Genomic DNA, 20,233 nt, shown 5'->3' with positions numbered 1-20,233 from the left:
ATATAGGAGAAATTGAGAAATGAAATACTAGCCTCCAACTGGCAACACATATAGAAGATGATGTGCCGATCGCTGTCCCATTATACTGCCATGCATAGAGGAATGTCCTGGACTTCCTCTCACCCTAGTAAATTATATATATTATTCTTAAAATTGATTGAAGTTCATAGTATCTTCTTTAAATGATGTCATAATGAGTTTTTATTATTTCAAAATGAAACATTTCACAACATAAACTTACTCTTCTTGTATTCAAATATTTTAAAACGTAAACATTTGATTCTGTAAAATGGAGATGATTAAAGAAGTACAGTTACTTTGTAATTATGAAAATAAAATAACTATAATCACTCCACCAAACTAAAATCAATGAAACTATATCACTTTCATGAATCTTCACAAATCAAGAGGGTTCACTCCGTAATATTTTATCATTTAAATATAGATGTAATATATATGTATAGAAATGATAACAATATTACGGAGTCTAGTATTACACAATGTATATATCACTTTAGTGTTATAAACACAATAGTGTAAATAACCCAGCTGCAGAAACCTACCTCGTATTTCAGAATGTAAGATTGCATTTTAAGTGTCTGGATGGATGATTTGTATATTATGTTCCAACTCATGGATTACATACCATATACATATGGGCGTGTTTCGGATTCATGTTATCATCCTCACTCTTATGATTAAATGCATAATTTATGGATGATTTTCTTATAAGATGGGAGAGGTGTAGATAATGGTGATTGAATTAAAAATCGCTGATAGTTAACCTCTGGTCCATTCTTCCACAAGCAATAGCTCAGGTGATCTGATACGCCTACAGTATGGTTAATAATGTATCTACCTAGACCAAAGGTTCTATTCGTCTATTGTTTAAATTTCTACTAGCTTAGTAGACATGTTATCGTTTGCCATTGTTAGCTTGCGTGAATGTATATGATAATTGTAATTAACGTGTAACAAACAACATACTTGACGACTGTTTACTCTTTCCCAATTTCTAAGCAAATATCATTAATTATGTAGCGAAAAATCGGCTATTAGCTTTTGTTTTATGGTTTGTGGGTTCAAGAAATGTACATACGTTGACAAGGGCTGGTCAATTTCGATTTCTCTTCCTTTATTCCAGTATAAGTATATTAAATTTATATAAAGGATCAATTATATGTACAATTGAACAACATTTAATTAAAGTGATTAGAACAAAGACAGATTGAAAGAAAAAATAAAGTTATTAATTTTGAAATACTTGAAAGGATTATAATAAAGGATTTAAAATTCAATTTTGAATTAAAAGTGCATCTCTATAAATAAAGGAATTTTTTAAATGTGTCATTCTAAAATGTGAAGTCTCATTGCACAGGGAAGTCAATTCACGATGTAGAGGGAGATCTTTACAGGCAAGTGTATTTCGGTAAGTCTAAAAAAAGTCGTTTCTGGCGGCAACATTAACGTATTTCAAAAATATCATAATCTAAGCAAAATATATTTTGCACAATATCTTAGGAACCTTTTCTCTTCTTGTCTTTAATATGTATACCAAAATGGAACCGCATAGATTATATGCGGTAAGGTGGATGCTTTTAAGAGGCAAAAGAGACACTGCATAATATAAATTAACAAAGACCTTTGAAATATGGTTAGTAAATGATAACTTATCATCGATGATGATCGTGAATTATCATTTTCTCCTCTTTTGTTTTTATTAATCGTTTTTGTTTAATGATAATATTTTCAACTCATTACTTTGGATTAAGAAGTAAATTGTTCCCGGGGTACTTTGGAGAGAGTCAACTAACAAGTCTTTTTACGATTTAAACGTTTAAGTAGATGCTATCCCTTAACCATTCGTGTAGGAAGGGTGTACACCTAAGTTACATTTTTTTTTCAACTGCGAACATGTAGTTATAATATCATGATACTTAGCAAACTTAATATTTTGTAACTTTCTTTCAACCCGAGCATTCTGGTTACATTATCACGTATGCTGCTTGAATGTTTGAATTGCTTATTCTTCATAGGTTAAACAAAAGTACAAAAACGTCCGTCACTAACACAGCAAGCTTTTACTCCAGACTGTTTTTTACCAGTATCGAAACCAGCCTATTGCAAGGGTATGGCTAACGATTGGCTGTGGAATGGGTGAGTGGTGAGGACAAGTGGCAATAATTATCACATATTACGAGGATATGCTTGCTCTCGCCAGTGAATTTTTTTCATGATTTCTCTTAGAAAACAGGCGTGGTTCTTTACTCCGATTTGCCATGTATACATTAGTTTTGCTTTTTCTTGTGTTGCATTACACAACTTAATCATGAGATCTCCACAGCATTTTACCTATGCTGCATACAATGGGGTGAGTTGTGGTGACGTGAGGTGATTACTATACTAAGATAGTTTTCAACGCCTGCACAGAACTTTTCTGTCAAGCGTTATAGAAAGTAACGTCTTATGTAATATTCGATTTTTCTTACATCTGTTGTATAACTGTTGTATTCGATAGAGTTTGAATTATCTTTTTATCAGAAACAATCGTAATTTGCATATAAACATATTATTTTTCTATTTATTTGATTTGAAATTTTTACCGGAAGATTATTGTTATTTGTTTCCTGCTCAATAAAAAAACAAAATGGATGACTCTTCAGAGTGGAATTATTGTATCTCTGTTTTTGCGATTAATAAAAACACAGGTAGTATTTCCAATTTGTAAAAGTGTCATTGTGTGCTTCGCTTAAAGCATTTACAAATATATATGTATGCATTTAGTGCAACAAAAACAAACACATCATTTTGGATTATAGCTTACCATCATTAATGGCCTGTTTATTTAAGTCATAGTGGTATATTCATTCGATTCTTCTTTACTACAGATGGACTTTGAACGTATATAACTTCTGTTCGAAATGGAATGGTCCTTAGAGTATGGGTTTGTATAAGCCAAATTTTTCATTGAGCGTCGTTACTGTGTGTGAATATTTTAAAAATAAAAGGTAAAGGGTATGTGCGGTTACAGTTTACACTATGACGATTACAGACATGTCGCGTGACGATTGCATGTATCTACACGAGTTGCTCAAATACCAAGCACATTTGTTTTCAACAGCAGAATCTGCTTTATAAAACCATTAATATTATAAGTTTGCTTATTTCACAAAGGTTCAATTTAATTTAGAAAAAACAGTTGGAAACATGAATGTGTACAAAATGAATGCACTTTATTATCATACAGCTGCATGACAACGCGACAGCGCTATAAAAAAAAGTGTCTGCACTATTTTCCATTGGATGAGATTTGTCTAACTGCATCAAATGTTAACAAATAAATTGATTTGCATAAATTAAGTTGTTATATTACAAGTCTAACTAAGTATATGAAACTTTAAAACCGTCTAGACAGTAGAGCATGTTCATGAACGTTGCTCACCTATAATAGTTTGATCACGACTTACACAAACAACTTCTTATTTGTTGTATTACAAACGATAGGAACATCGAATACTAAAATAGAATAATTGATAGAATACATGCAGATTAGGAGATTATTAACACTTGAACTTTGATTTCAAACTATAAACTGAAAACTACTTAAATATCGTATATAAATTATCGTTGCGGTAAACACAGTTGGGTTGTAAATATCATGGATACATCTAGTTCGTTTCAATTTATCACATACTCAACAGCAGATCGTATTTCATTAAATTATTACACTTGTGCAACTTTTATTATGCTGTTTATGCTTTTGCATACAATGGTTAACAACAGGTAGAGCTTAAATAACTCATGAACAAAGTACATTTAATCTAGTAATAATTCTTCGTTCATAAAGTTTGCTTAAAGTGAGTATGGCGACATATAACAATCGATAACGAATGATTGAAGGTTATTCACAAAGAGCCAGCAGTGTGTATTGCAACCAATATTTTTCAATTGATGATCAAAATTAAATTAGCATACATTAACACAATACATAAAGGAGAAGTTAAGAAATGACCTTGTCGCCTCCAACTGGCAACTCAGATAATAGATAATGTGCTGATCGCTGTTTTTGTTCCCACCATACTGTCATTCAAAATCCAGGGAGGACGGTTTAGCTCTGGATTTCCACGGAAATAATAGTCACTTTGGAATTCATCGAAGTTCGTTATATCATCTATAATCGTTTAGTACCTTATTTTTCAAAATGAAATATTTCATGACATACTATAATATTTAAAAACGTAAAGATCTGATTCTCTGAAAAACGGAGATGATAAAAGAATTAAAGTTACTGTACAACTATTAAAGTATAATATTCAGTAGTACCTTTTTATGATGCTTATTAATATATGCTTATCATGACGATCATATTGTAGGGTGAATACAGAACAAATTACACAATTCTGCACGCAATAATCATCTTCGTATTTGCAGAATCTTAATACTAAAAATAGTTACTCGGAGGAAATGATAAATCGTTGCGATGCAGATCCTGAGGGCATCATCCGCTACTATATCCAATGCATCGATCTGTAGGATCTAAAGTTGTACCAGTGTAGAATTCCCTTCTTCGCAAGCAAATTTGGGTTCATTTGCTATATTTATGATAAAGAAAAATGATTTTATATTTATTTCAAAAATATTAAGTTTACGTTAAACATTTAGGCAATATATGATGTCCACCAGAGTTGGGAGTATGGTCAAGTTTTATGATCCATTTGTATTTGCATAGCAAGTGTATTCTGGCCATCACACATTTCCATTGTATGCCTGTTTCCCTCGATTAACTTTTTAAATCAATGTTTACTACTAATTAATTTTTTCAACTTTGTCTATTGAAATTTTGTACGTCCGTCATTGTCGGTGCTTGCATTGCATAGCAATACATCATTATTAAGATACTACTTTAACATGTATATGACTTGTTGCTGTTAGAATGGATGATTACAGGCTGAAGGTCATTGTTATGATTGTAATATATCGATGCTTTATAATGTACTGAACAAAATAGGCAAGTAGACTTACTTAATTTTAAGATCTACTTGTCACCTTTATCGGAATGAAACTGGAGAAAAAAGAAATTATTTAGATCAATTATTATAGTTACAATACAATTATAATAACATTTAGCTTTTTCTTACAATATAAAGAACCAATGTGACTTTTGAATCACCTAAGTAATATTCTTAAGTGCAATATTAAACCATGTTTTACAAAATTTAACTTACTCACCTTCATTTTCTTATAAAGTTTCTTCTGTAAGAGAGCAACACAAAACAAAGTTATTTATTATGTTTCGTCATGTTATAATTACTTACATTCATTTATATTGATTCTCTTTCTCTTCAGCTGAATTTGGCGGGCAACCCTAATAAGGAAGACTGTTCTATATTACGCTTAAAAGCTAATTATATGTTATTTAGCAATAGAGACCTAGCATTCTTAGCTGCCTAATTATAAATGACGAAAATGCAAAAAGTGTGAGTACTTACGTCTACGACATCTGTAATATTAGCCATATCTTTCTTGGTTATCTGACGGTCAATAACACGAAAAGATGCAATATAACGTTTGCTTTATATCACAAATCGCTGAAACAGTTATCTACCACATGTATACATGATAGTATATTGGCAATGATTTAGGGTTAAAACAAATGTCATAATGAATATATTTTTTGTGTAATCATAGTTCCACCTTACCTTAAATTTGTCAATTATAGATTGTATGATCGGCAACGCTGTCGATTCGTCGATCTAAAGGGCGAAATAAGAGTAAAAGTTACATTGTGCACCGTGGAGCTGACATAATTCCGTGCTTACTTCTATCGTTGGTTTATCGCAAGCTCCAGTCAAACAATCGTAAAGGAAACCCATATTGCAAGTATTGTTACTCATCAAGTACAAAGAAAGTGAAAGGATCAGCAAAGGTAATCACCACCAATTCAAGTATGAGTGTATGAGTGCATGAATGTCGGCGCCTTGCCTGGAATGTCGACATTTATCTATCTGGAAATGTCGATTTGCTATCTGACTTAAACAATCAAAAGGTTGACTGTGTTCTCAATAGTATTTGGATACAAAATACTTATATCGAATTTCCGACAACAGCAACAGTCGGGCAGTACCAAAACCCTGCAGTAAACTTTCGACAAAGGGGAATAATGTGGTACCCCTTTGATACAAACGATAGGAAAAATCCTATCACCAATAACATATTTTCTGTAAAGAAAAACACATATTTGATAACTTTCACCAATGTTGTTAAGCAAACGATTATACCCACGGTCAATATCTCTTTGAAGAAAATAGATGATTGTTTACCATGACTTATAGCTTTATGGTACATTTCGTTCACTGACTTGATCACTTTCCGACATGACGAGATATATCTTACCAAGTCTTCTTTTAGCAGGGACATTGTGAACGCCAAGAAGGATTCTTTATCCACCTGCCAAATACAATGTTCAACATATCGACATTTCAATGCACAATTGATGATTTTCGTAGTTTAACGGTTAAGGAAACTGAATTTTACAAATATTATATTTTATTGATCATTATTTTTTACAACAACAAACAAGCCAATGTTTTCAGCTGTGAATTGAGTACTTGCAAGGAAAATAATAATAACAATAAAACACGAAAACAGTTGAGTGTACTTTCCGTGTATGACATAACACCTTGTGTCACAATGGACTGAATTGTTTTAAAACTTACCATTTCGTTACACAATCTAGATGTGGAATAATCTGATTATTTTGTTTGTTTTGTAGGTCATATTATGACCCTATTAGTTCAATATTAACCTTCGTAACATGTTTGAATTTGTTGGCGATACCAAACTTTGTAGAAAATATATTATTGTTATCATGACCTATATCTTTATGATACGTTTCGTTAATTGACCTGATCAGTTTAAGACACAACGATTAATATCTTACCAAGTCTTCTTTCTGCAGAGACATCATGAACGTAAAGAAGGATTCTTTATCCACCTGCCAAATACAATGTTGAAACATATTAACATTTCAACATATCATTTATGACTTTCTTAGTTTATCGGTTAAGCAAACTAAACTCCGCAGTGTTTATAGTTAATTGATCTTTATTATTTTTGTAGACAGGAAAGCAATAGTTTCAACCGTGAATTGAGTCCGTGCAAGGAAAACGATGTACAAAAGGAGAAACATCAAACAGTTTAAGTGTATTTTCCGTGTATGACATCACACCTTCTGTCACAATGTACTGCATTGATTTTAAAATGTCCATCTCTGGAGACAATCGAGATGTAAACTAATATATTTCTTTTGCATTTTGTTAAGGTTATATTATGACCCTGTTGTTTCAATAATAACCTTCCTTGCATCTTTGACTTTTGTCGCGATTTGAAATCTGTCAAGCGAAGCTTTTACCTTAAAGATGCAGAACACTTTCGGCTTCGTTGTTAATTATGAAACTATAGCCACGGTCAATATCCCTTTGAAGAAAATACATTTTTGTTTACAATGACTTGTAGCTCTATGATATCTGTCGTTCATCGACCTGATCAGTATAAGACATGACGATATATATCTTACCAAGTCTTCTTTTAGCAGGGACATTGTGAACGTCAAGAAGGATTCTTTATCCACCTGTCAAATACAATGTACAACATCTTGACAATCAAATGCACAATTTATGATTTTCGTAGTTTAACGGTCAAGGAAACTGAACTGAACATTGTTTATATATGATTGATGTATATTTTATTGATCATTATTTTTTACAATAAAAAACAAGCCAATGTTTACAACTGTGAATTGAGTATTTGCAAGGAAAATAATGATAACAATAAAACACGAAAACAGTTTAGTGTACTCTCCGTGTATGACATAACACCTTGTGTCACAATGGACTGAATTGTTCTAAAACTTACCATTTCGTTACACAATCTAGATGTGGAATAATCTGATTATTTTGCTTGTTTTGTAGGTCATATTATGACCCTATTAGTTCAATATTAACCTTCGTAACATGTTTGAATTTGTTGGCGATACCAAACTTTGTAGAAAATATATTATTGTTATCATGACCTATATCTTTATGATACGTTTCGTTGATTGACCTGATCAGTTTAAGACACAACGATAAATATCTTACCAAGTCTTCTTTCTGCAGAGACATCATGAACGTAAAGAAGGATTCTTTATCCACCTGCCAAATACAATGTTGAGACATATTAACATTTCAATATATCATTTATGACTTTCTTAGTTTATCGGTTAAGCAAACTAAACTCCGCAGTGTTTATAGTTAATTGATCTTTATTATTTTTGTAGACAGGAAAGCAATAGTTTCAACCGTGAATTGAGTCCGTGCAAGGAAAACGATGTACAAAAGAAGAAACATCAAACAGTTTAAGTGTATTTTCCGTGTATGACATCACACTTTCTGTCACAATGTACTGCATTGATTTTAAATGTCCATCTCTGGATACAATCGAGATGTAATCTTATATATTTCTTTTGCATTTTGTTAAGGTTATATTATGACCCTGTTGTTTCAATAATAACCTTCCTTGCATCTTTGATTTTTGTCGCGATTTGAAATCTGTCAGCAGAAGCTTTTACCTTAAAGATGCAGAACACTTTCGGCTTCGTTGTTAAGTATGAAACTATAACACCGGTCAATATCCCTTAAAAGAAAATATATTATTGTTTACAATGACTTGTAGCTTTATGATATCTTTCGTTCATCGACCTGATCAGTATAAGACATGACAACATATATCTTACCAAGTCTTCTTTTAGCAGGGACATTGTGAATGCCAAGAAGGATTCTTTATCCACCTGCCAAATACAATGTACAACATCTTGACAATCAAATGCACAATTTATGATTTTCGTAGTTTAACGGTTCAGGAAACTGAGCTTCACAATGTCTTCATTTTTCATTGATCATTATTATTTTTTGGGTTAGAAAAGAAAACATTGTTTTCAACTGTGAATTGATTCTGTGCAGGGAAAACAATGCAAAGAAGAAAAACAGTTTAGTTTAATATCCCTGTATGACATCACACCTTGTGTCGCAATGGACTAAATTGATTTTAAAATCTCGTCATGCAATCTATTTGTGGAATAATCTGTTTCTTTTGCTTGCTGTTAAGTTCATATAATCACCTTTTTTTTCAATATATGCATTCCTTACATATTTGATTTAGGATTCGTTATTAGAAACATGTCGGGAGAATCTGTTAAACTAATGTTTCAGAAAGCTTTCGGCAAAACTGTGAAGCACGCGACTATAACCACGGTCAATATCCCTTTGAAGAAAATATATTATTGTTTACCATGACCTGATACTTTTCGTTTGTTGACCTGATCAATTTCAATATGTAGATATATCTTACCAAACCTTCTTTTAGCAGAGACATTGTGAATGTCAAGAAGGCTTCTTTTTTCCCAACTGTCAACTACAATGTACAACATAGTGATATTTCAATGAATTTCGTATAGCTTAAAGGTTCAGGAAACTAAACTTTACATTGTTTATATATTATTGATATCTGTTCTTTATTGGTGTTTTCAATTTTGAATTGAGTCCGTGCAGGGAAAACAATAAAAACAAAACAAAAGTTAGTGTATTGTCGTGAATGACATCACCCTTTTGTCGGACTGAATTGCTTTTTACGTTTCCATTTCAGGACACCATCTAGATGTTGACTAATTTGTGCTTGCTTTTATGCTTTATGCTTGCTTTGTAGTTCATATATCAAATATTTGTTGCAATATTAGCTTTCCTTGCATCTTTGGTTTGTTTACGCTATACAAAAATCTGTCAGGATATGCCTCTATCTTAAAGTTGCAGAAAACTTTCAGCCTTTTCTGTTAAGCATGCGACTATAACCACGGTCAATATCCATTGGAAGAAAATATATTATTGTTACTATGACTTGTAGCGTTATAATACGATTTATTCATTGACATGATCAGTTTAAGACATGGCAAGATGTATCTTACCACGTCTTCTTTTAGCAAGGACATTGTTAACTTAAAGATGGTTTCTTTATCCACCTGCGAAAGAAAATGTACAAAACATTGACATCCTAATGTACAACTTATTAATTTCGCCAAATTAATTGTCATTTATTGTTCATATGTGCCTGCCCAAGAAGTTCGGAATGTGTATATTTTGTTACAACTTATATTCTTCCTCATAAAACATTGCATGAATGGCCCCTCATGTAACGCATACTTTTAGCCTGTACAATTTTATCAATCACAAGACTGCAATGTACATGTTAGTACTTTTGCTTACTGCAATGTAATTTCCAACAAAATAATGTTTTAAAAGAGTTATACGGAAGTACTAGAAGTAACCAAATCACCTGTTTATCGTTTACCAGACTTGACATTAAAGTTGCATATTGTTCCTTTGTTATCTAGAAAGATACAATGTGTCGATATTGCAGCTAAATAAACGGCATTGGCAAAGGTTGATCCCCCCTCCCTTCACTTGTAAAAATAAGGGGAAAGGAGAAAGAATGAGAAGGTTGAAATTGTTTGTATTAATTTTGTTTTAATAAAATTGCATTGTTTCATAAATCACGTTGAAAGTACTTCTTAGTCGTATTCGATTACATAATCTTACAGTGAATACAGAAGAAATAACAAAATGCTTTCTTGCTAACGTTTAGCGTGTACTTAATAAAGTTTGTTCCATTCAAATTCATCTTCTCCAAAGACCAAAACAAACAGAATAAAATATGAAATTACAAAGAGAGAATGAACCTGGAAGACAATTTACTTCAAGTGACTTATAACTTTTTGATCCCTGTAATCCGGCGTCTCAGTTATAAAGTCAAGAATACAAACATGAGAAGTGTAATAAAGAAATTGTGAAACGTTTTCACTTATAGTTTGATAGTAAATAACTTGTAATGTCAGAATACCGAATATTAAATAGTTTCATCATATTAAATGATAGTAGCAAGCACATGTGATAAGGAATAATATTTTACCTTTTCATCGTTGACGAGAGCTGATAGAAATTGAACAAAATCAGATGCAGAGATCTGAGGGTGAAAGAAGAAAACAATAAGAATTGGTTTATGGTTAACCAGTGTTTCGCTATTGATATTCTTGTTTAATCAATTACTCTTGTAACAAATATGGGTTCACAACAGGCATGTCAGGCTAAATGAAAAAAGAAGAATCAACCATAACCACAATAGTCTCATAGTTTATCATGGACTATATTTAATGTAACTACCACGTTAATATGGTGCTAACATTAATTTTTATTTATATTAAACTGATTAACATGAAGTGCGACATATAGAGGCAAAGCATGATTCACACTCGACGCATATAATATGGGACGTATAACGGAATGACAATCCTTAAACTGTTGTTCATTGAACGAAATCTTAACTCATATATTACCAAACTGATAACATTTTTACAATGTAGAGGTATTTGTTTTTGTGTACTTTAAAGGGAGTGTTTGGTGGTTTAACGTACCTGATTTGCCACTAGACACGTTTTTAACTCTGATATGCACCGGTTTAGCAATATCTGCAAAGTAAACAATATATGTGGCAAAAGTTATGAATTTTTCAACTGAAATATAAAATGATGACAAACACAGCTTTTAATGAGAATACAAGAGGGCAATCTATGGAGTTGCAGATATCATCTCCTTCTTGACTTTACTCTTGGTATCCCAATTTTGCTAAAAAGTATTCCATTTGTTCGAACAGAATGAACTTGAACGGAATTACGGTGTAGGAGGAGTTCGCGACACGCTTATGCGCACAATTTAAGCCAATTTGACCTCAATTGATATTTGAATCCGATCCAAAACACCTAAATATGTCCTGTTTCAAAATTTGTCTCATCATTCTCTTCGTATCGTGTGGTTTAAGGGCTTTTCCCTACATGTTGACAAGCAAAACATTGGCTAAAAACATTTTTTAGTTTATTGACCTTTAACCTCTAAGCTTTGGACAACGATTCAATACATCACGCAGACTCGAGTTTACATGGTCAGACACCTACCCACCAAGGTTAATTTGCACACTGTTTTTGCTCGCGCGCGCACGCACGCACACACGCACCTACGCGCCCACCCACACACTCTTCCCCACAGTTTTGATGTGGGATGAAGAACAATATCTCATCTGGCTATATATTACATGTAGGGAGATGAGATAATAAGGTAACAAGAAAAACATACTTTACCTTCTCCTTTTCTAGGAGATCAAAGAGTACAGTAGTTAGTAGCATTCCAGTGACCTATGAACAACGTTAACAAAAACACAGATGGTACAGGGAATAAATAGAAAAGTATGATCTATTTAGCAAACTCTCAAAACATTGATGTTTTGGTAAGAGGTAACCTAGGTCTCATAGAGTACATTCGATTGAATATGAATGAGAATATATGAAAATGAATTGAATATGACAAGGGAACTTTAAAATGTATTCGAATGGGAATTTTTATTTTGTATTATTTTAATACTGAAAGATGCTTATCAATATTAAATGAGTTCATGAAGAATGATTTGTATCTCACCTTTCCCTTTAAGGATCTTTTTCGTAAAATATCCATCAAGGTATCTACATCAAGCTGCAATGAAGATATCGGTTATTGTTCAGTACGAAAACTGTCTCAGTGTTAATACATCGATACGACCTCACCAACAGCGTGCAACTAATCAACATCTTGCCTAGAGATATTATTTTGATTGAATAACAAGACTCTTACCATCCGACCGTCAACAATGAAAATGATGGCTGAAGAAATTGCTTTTCTGAAGTCCATCTAAAATTAGACAAATGTATTTTTACTTGCAACTTTTTTTTTAAAGCGTTACAAAGAGACGTACTGCAAACCTTAAAAAAATCAGATATATGTTACTGTATAACAAGTTAACATAATTCATAACAGGAAGCATACATATCAAACAACATTGTACATTGATCCGAACGACATTGCATCATTGGAATGTGTTTTATCCTTGTGGATGATAAATATATAAATAAAATAAACAAAGTACCTCTTCCAAATCTTTGGGCTCAGAAAGCTCTTCTCCACTGTACTCCAGATCAGACTTACACAGCACATTACAAGAAAGAAAAAAAAACCAATAAACGGAAGCTGACAAGAAATTGTTTCAGTCAACCATAACCACCACAATACATCGTTTATACTTAAACGTAATTATAAACCTGAAATGTGCAATAAAAGTCATTTCTAAACATCTGCTCGTAAATATTTCATGTTTGATGTTTTAACACATTTTATCGTACATATTGTCGTACATAACGATCTGCCTTTCCTTATGTAAGTTTAGGGCGTTACCATTTGTTCGTAAACACGAATGAATGTCAGATACTGTATCCATTAATATCTTAAATTCATTTAACTAATAAGAAAATTTTACATTTCATTCCCTCTGTTCAAGAACGAAACGATAAAGTGCTCATGGAGTTTCAGCCATTGCGAATATGCATAATACAAAAAGAAATACGAAGTATGATCATACTTATCACGCAAAATCTCCCTATGGCGTGTACATTACAGACGTGCGACAGACTTTGTCACAGAGACACAATGAGAGGTATGTGAAGAAATTAAAATATATCATCTACTAGTAGTAATGAGGTTTGATTCATACAACTATACAAATACGGCGATTTTGAGTGCTAGTTTTGTCGACAAACAGCCAGTATGAGATATATTTAACCTACAAATACAGGTCAGTTTCGCAGTAAATGAGAATATGATGTATTGATACCTTTAATTTTGCCACTATAGCCTTAAAAAGTGCAATCAACTTCTCTCTGTTTTCAGGCTGTAAAGTAACACAGAAATAGATGTGATAAAATGTTAAACTATACTGACACTTTCCACTGTATTAACGCATTGTAATTATTAACATTACACAAGGAATTGAAGTGAAAAAAACGTGAGAGTGACCTTACATATTCAATAAATTGGCAAAAATACTCTCTACGATACAGCAAAAATTATCACGTTCTCTCGTATTGTCACTGAGGCTATTGCTATTTGACGGATCAACCTCATACCGGTATAAATTCTCATACAGCTGTCGATATATGTAGCTCGTCCTTACATACATTCCTTCTGCTTATAAACACAATTCTTCTTACCTCACTGTATAATTCCTCTATAACTAGTAGAATGTATAAAAAAGGAATCTAGAGAGGAAGAAAAATGTCTCAAATAAGAATGGCCTATGTACGAAGTAGAATAAAAGTGCAACCAACTGATGCAATACAGAGGTTTGGAGTTACTAGGGAACGACCTGTTAACAAATCATAGTTAAACATTTAAATATATATCGTTAGAAAGGAAGAACAGTGATCATTTTACATTATTTGAAATGATGGCAAGGCGTATAGTTTTGTAACATAACATCATCACTGCTAGGAATTATTTGTGTGGTGAGTGATGACAATCGTTTCTGTGATGTATATGCAGTTTTTGTAAAAGTTAAGATTTTTCCGGCTGTAATTGCGTGAACTTCTTTAACGCTCAAAATACCTTCTTCGATTTTCAGTATGTGCTTATTTCGGCTTGTATAACCCAGTATAACATACTATATTTGTTCATGCTTAGACAGTAAATTAATTTTAAATCACATGAACTTGTAGTTTTAGTCCATCAAAAATAACATTTAACACATATTACTTTATCTTTCGGTTTAGAGAAGCCCATATGAATACTTTTGTCAATGTCTTTCCTTGTTAACTGTAGAAATAGAAAGACAGAAAGAAGAACCCAATTTTACTTCAGTTCTCTTTAAATAAAAATTGTCTTATGCAACGAAACAGCTAAATATACTTCTAAGAAGTCTTACATTTTATTCAAATTAATTTCAATGAACTGACAGAATGATAAAGGATAATGTTACAGCGTTCACATACGATGACTCCAGGTCAATATGGTGACTTCGCAAAGGACTTCGTTTGTCCTTACTATAAACAGAAATGGAAAATTTGAAGTATTTCGTCGTGCTCACGATGGATGAGATGGGATTGGCAGAGGAACTTACCAAGTTAAGAACATAGTATTTCGTTAATATTTCCGCTTTGAGTGCTGGTGGAACCTGTGAATATAGATAGGGTAGGTTTTACTCACTTTTCATATTACCCCTTCCAACATTTTACGACTCAGGTAGGTAAGTGAATCGGCTTAAAGGAGCATACTGCCTTTAAGTATCATCCAAAAATGACGCCTGCATACCATTGATTGTGATCCTTACGCTACTCCAAACATGTACCAAACATATTTTGCGTGAAAAACATTCTCGAATCTTACAAAAGCTAGCAAAAAGAATAAACGTTATGTCTAATACATTTGCATTTCATGCATCATTGTCACATCAGGTTGCCTCAGTACTGCGCAATACGTGTGAAATCATCGTGCAGTTTTCGGAAATCCAATCTCAAAGTGGGCGATGACTAGAACGGACTTGAAGTGACAGAAAATACCCACATGGGGACTGATTGTTCAATTTGAACAACACGTTAGCGAAATTATATATCGTACATTTTATCGAAGGCCTAATGTCGTATGAATATAGCGTAAGCCTAATCTTGTATTTATTGTAATTATGAGCCTTGCATATGCCATGAATGATTCGTTTAATAAACGTTAGTAATACACTAATAATACGTACACACTGCAAGTAACACACCCATGGTTTGCCTGCGTTAGGCTAGCTAGCTAGCTCCCATGTTATCGAAAGCTTCAATGCGCGTCATGAATATTTGTATTATTTATTAATAGCTAATTTTTCTTCTTTCTGTAGGTTTTGATTGGCAGTTATCGTTACGTAAAACTCATTCGTCTGACACGTCACTTGATAAATATGATATGATTGATTGATTATCAATATGAATAACAAAGGTGCGGTGTGCATGTGTAATTGTTTGGGACAATAAATTGTCAATTTTTACATAAAGATTCGTTACACGTTAATTGGGTTCGCCGATTAAAACTTCTATCACATAATCTTCTTTCATCAATCGCTATTTGCTGATATGTAAATGAATGTAAGTAACAATGGAATGCTAGAACTTCAGGATATACGCAATGCGGACCTGTAATTACACTTGGGAGTTTACACTTACCTTGTTTTCAGTAGTCGCAAGTCTCAATCTTTTAAGCACTTCTTCAGCTTTTATCTGTTAAAATACGAATAAAACGTTAACGGTGTGTTCCCTTCCAATTCTAATCTTCATCTCTAGCAAAATACAAAACCTCTAATTTTACAGGAAGTTTAACGAAGTTTACGTTTTCGTTTTCCATGCTGACCATGATTTCGATCGTACCTTTTTCTGATCCATTGGAATCTTGGTTATATCTATGAAACCATTTGAATCAATCTGGAAAGAAAAGAGGTATTGCCCTATCATACAAATAATTTGAAATTTTCACCTTTCGAAAAGGAATCTAGCTCCTTTCTCTGTGTCAATACGAAATATTTGGATTACCAATTCATTTTAGAAATAATATAGTTTACTCGATGATTGGTTTAGCAATGTCGAACTAAAGAGCATGTACATAAGATGCTGTATTACCATAAAGATGTAATCACTAACAAAAATATGACTGAAATGTTAAACAGACCTACGAAAAATGGCAAGCTTAGCCATATGTGTATAACTTCGTAAATTAATTGCGTAATTGTCCATGGAATTCTTTTCATTATGGAGTAAGATTGACTCTGGCAAAATTCATTGTTTTAAGCCTTCACTTTGATGATAAGTAGTTCAAGATGAGCTGCATAACGCAATGTAGATTCAGTTGTGATTGTGGAGCATAAGGTGATCTATTCGCTATATTAAAAGCGGATGTAGAAATATATAAAAACGGTGCATATTTGATTTGATTTATTTTGTTTTTTTACGTGCAAATATACAATGTGAAAGGAAGTCTTCTATAAAGCATACAATAGCTTAACAATGTAGAAGACTCCCTGAAGAAAGAAAAGAGAAGAAAAAATTAAAAACCAAATTAAACGTTTCGACAATAAATCAGTTATATGATATTTTAATTAATATGATGCAATTATTTATAACCTTTTCTAAATGTTCTACAGGATAATTTATTTTTAATAATATCAGTAATACAATTCCAGGTTTTTCTTGCTCGATTTCTGAGGCTTAACATAATGTTAATATGTTAACATAATGTTAAAATGTTAACATAATGTTAATAAACTGATTTCTTTGAGAAGCATATTAAAATAATATACATCCTGCCAACTGTTTTTCAATTTCTATAGAACATAAGAAGTCATGAAGGCTACATCTCCCAGTGTTTTGGACCACAAGCTGGCGATTGACATAAATGGGATCTTCCTTCAGAAAACGTTAAAAAAAAAAACGGTGGATACTATAGTGTGCTAGAGTAATGTTCGTGTAGAATCTTACCTTCTTTTTGTTAAACAATTCCATTACGATATCCAGACAAACTTTAGATGGTATCTGTTACATTATTCAAATAGAAGAAAATATTACTTTCAGTTATAATGAAATGAATACTCGAATTGTCGAATGCTTAACAGCCTGGTTTACTAAAGGAATCATATTAAGTTAGCAATACACAGAACAGGTGACCTGTTAGTTGAGTAATTCCATTTTATATCAACTAAACGTAGGATTCGCCGTTTGACCTACCTTCCAGTGCCATGGTCAAACAGAAAACAAATATGCAGCAATTAAATTATACGTAAAACCAGATAACTTATTGCAACGACGGACGTATGTTTATTTTTTTTGTTTTGGGTTTTTGAAAAAACAGAACAAGCATGCACCATTATTGTATTGTTCAACCTTTCAAAGAGGGCAACATAAATGAACTATACGGAAAGTTATAGTCATAAGCACCTGTTTCATTGCCAGCACGGTCTGCAGCACTGTAACGAACCCCTTAGAGGAAATCTGAAGAAATCATAAATGATGAAAACTACAATAGAAGTGGAACAAAATGATATATAATTGTCAAAACTTGACCATAAATAGTTGAACAATGTAAATTGAAATAACAATTGCTAAAGTTAAAGGGGATGTACAGCACGAATGAAGACGGCAGTCGAACTGAATTCCCCAAATGATATGATTTCTTACCCATTGACTTGTCGAGAAGAAGTTAGCAATAGCAAGTAACTCCTGATAGAAAGAAGATAATATTTGAAGTTACATTTGCTAAGTATTGTTTGTTTCTCCCTCAAAATATATCCTTCTGGTTAATCTAATGTTAAAACCAGAAATGGTAATGAATGTTATGATTTGGTCTCATGGTGCGCACTTCAACAGTTTTTCAATGATAAAGACAAATCAGTCTGAAATCAACGTTGTCAAGATTTCATTACCTTCTCAAAGTCGTCAGTCGCGTACGATCGTCCATGAAATTACTGGAATTCTTTGTTAATATCTTTGTCTCACTCTATCCGCCTTGACATGATATTTAATGAGCAATGGAAGTATAGTCAATGTATAGCAATACAGGTATGTAGTACCTTGATGACAAGTTTTAAGTGATGGACAATATATTATGTAATAGTGAAACTATGGATAACAGGAACTAGAATTTTAACTCATTTTAAAATTTTTAACCTACCTCTTTGGAAGGATTCAAATTAGATATACTTTTCCCAAGAAACTCTCTGACATCGGCAACCTATTCGGAAATGATAGTTAATAATATTAGACAATAACATCAATGAAAGCCATTTTTATTAATGTAATTGTCAATTTAATGCTAACATATTAGTTTAAGTGTCACAATAGCATTAGTTGGAAACTAACCTTGTAAAAATCTTTGGATTCTATCAACAGACGTTGAAACTCTCCGTCTGTTGCCTAGAGAGCCAAAGTTAAGATAAATATAACAACGAAAAGAAAATGAAGACAGGAATATTTGAATATGAATATTATGTAAACAAATGCTTACTTTCTATATCCTTAAAAGACTAATGATCAGGAAAACATTTTCAATGGTGTATACTTTCATTTAAAAACTTGAAAAACACGAAGAGATATGCTACCTGAAGTACTGAACTTTATAATTAGTTGATATAAATGAGGAAATTGTGAAATGTATACCTAATTATAACTCTGAACAACACTATATCAGAACTTATCAAGTATATAAGCAAAGCTCACCAATACATTGCTTACAAGTAGTTTCTACAGTTTACCGAAAAAGCCAAGTGCTAAAGAAAGTGCTTCGATATACATGAGTTCTGACGATTTTCCATCACCCATATGACAATGGAAGGTTCACTTCCTAATATTGAAAGATAGATCATAAATTATACAAAGTTGCTTTAATGGCAAAATAAATAAATAAATAAGGAATAAAGAAAAAGAAAAAGAAAACGAAATAAACAATGAGCTTTTACCTTGCCAGCAACTATTTTTTCGTAAAATGGCTTGAAAAGGTTGTCGAATTCTAGCTGTAAATAGAGTATGAATGAAACTGAGGTCGTACTGCTCAATGAAAGCCAATGTATTTACTGTAGGAATTGTTGTTCCAATAAGTGTTTGAAAATACATTACATGGAATTTCGAAATACAAAGTTAGATGTGTTTGAAAATACGTACGTGATCATAATAATTTACATACAATCTTAGATGCAATATGACCCTGACTTATCTAGCATCAAGTTACAAATTCCGAAAGACAATCGTACCAGCCCCTGTAACAGTGGTTCTTTTTCGTGTTCCGTATTGGTTGATTGGTCTTGTGATTCTATCTGGGACATGTTCATTCCACTACTGCCAGATTCTCTTTTCGAACGGCCTTTGAAGAAAACACAAATTATACATTTTTTGAACTGGATGTTTAATCTAGTATAAACAACGAGTTGTGCCACAAACATGAAAAGCAAATTTAGTATATACAATCACAGTTATTCAGTTGTGCTCTCCGGCAAGCTCTCAAGGACGGAAAAAATAAATTCGGTAATAAAGTTACCGTTCACTTCATTGGCGTCCATGCTTTTATAACATGCGATATTTCAAAAGGGGGTCAATGATATTGACATATATAAATTTTTCATATATATACCTCTTCGCTTGATGAAGAATGTTGCAGCCAAAACGGAAATCATGAGCACACACACAATGATAACTATTACAACAGCTGTAACAGTCTTTGAAGATCCGTTCTTGGGCACTTGACATTCACTTGCGTCTGAAACCGTGAGAAAGAAT

The 20,233-nt window shown here is 32.6% G+C and overlaps 1 protein-coding gene across 5 annotated transcripts in view; it reads right to left on the bottom strand.

The window, feature by feature from the left end:
- Window positions 1-583: 583 nt before the first annotated feature.
- Window positions 584-20,233, bottom strand: part of LOC139961284 (uncharacterized) — a 210,609-nt gene continuing 190,959 nt past the window's right edge. For 2 of the 5 annotated variants that reach the window (XM_071960395.1, XM_071960394.1), the window contains 32 exons: window positions 20,088-20,213; window positions 19,711-19,820; window positions 19,420-19,473; window positions 18,824-18,877; window positions 18,636-18,695; window positions 18,143-18,184; window positions 17,903-17,956; window positions 17,447-17,500; window positions 16,343-16,396; window positions 16,142-16,195; window positions 15,061-15,114; window positions 14,697-14,756; window positions 14,156-14,203; window positions 13,780-13,836; window positions 13,039-13,092; window positions 12,747-12,803; window positions 12,555-12,608; window positions 12,221-12,274; window positions 11,501-11,554; window positions 10,999-11,052; window positions 10,366-10,419; window positions 9,998-10,051; window positions 8,774-8,827; window positions 8,139-8,192; window positions 7,577-7,630; window positions 6,941-6,994; window positions 6,394-6,447; window positions 5,700-5,753; window positions 5,490-5,531; window positions 5,230-5,253; window positions 5,023-5,062; window positions 584-4,592 (listed from right to left, as the gene is read on the bottom strand). In XM_071960395.1, the coding sequence (XP_071816496.1) occupies window positions 5,036-5,062; window positions 5,230-5,253; window positions 5,490-5,531; window positions 5,700-5,753; window positions 6,394-6,447; window positions 6,941-6,994; window positions 7,577-7,630; window positions 8,139-8,192; window positions 8,774-8,827; window positions 9,998-10,051; window positions 10,366-10,419; window positions 10,999-11,052; window positions 11,501-11,554; window positions 12,221-12,274; window positions 12,555-12,608; window positions 12,747-12,803; window positions 13,039-13,092; window positions 13,780-13,836; window positions 14,156-14,203; window positions 14,697-14,756; window positions 15,061-15,114; window positions 16,142-16,195; window positions 16,343-16,396; window positions 17,447-17,500; window positions 17,903-17,956; window positions 18,143-18,184; window positions 18,636-18,695; window positions 18,824-18,877; window positions 19,420-19,473; window positions 19,711-19,820; window positions 20,088-20,213 (1,733 nt within the window). In that variant the 3' untranslated portion in view covers window positions 584-4,592; window positions 5,023-5,035. The remainder of the gene's footprint in view (window positions 4,593-5,022; window positions 5,063-5,229; window positions 5,254-5,489; window positions 5,532-5,699; window positions 5,754-6,393; window positions 6,448-6,940; window positions 6,995-7,576; window positions 7,631-8,138; window positions 8,193-8,773; window positions 8,828-9,997; window positions 10,052-10,365; window positions 10,420-10,998; window positions 11,053-11,500; window positions 11,555-12,220; window positions 12,275-12,554; window positions 12,609-12,746; window positions 12,804-13,038; window positions 13,093-13,779; window positions 13,837-14,155; window positions 14,204-14,696; window positions 14,757-15,060; window positions 15,115-16,141; window positions 16,196-16,342; window positions 16,397-17,446; window positions 17,501-17,902; window positions 17,957-18,142; window positions 18,185-18,635; window positions 18,696-18,823; window positions 18,878-19,419; window positions 19,474-19,710; window positions 19,821-20,087; window positions 20,214-20,233) is intronic. The other 3 variants (XM_071960396.1, XM_071960398.1, XM_071960397.1) reach the window with 3 other exon arrangements.

Source organism: Apostichopus japonicus, chromosome 20 (assembly GCF_037975245.1).
Source record: "Apostichopus japonicus isolate 1M-3 chromosome 20, ASM3797524v1, whole genome shotgun sequence".
Taxonomy (NCBI): Eukaryota; Metazoa; Echinodermata; class Holothuroidea; order Aspidochirotida; family Stichopodidae; genus Apostichopus; species Apostichopus japonicus.
This window is presented reverse-complemented; position numbering and strand designations above follow the sequence as displayed.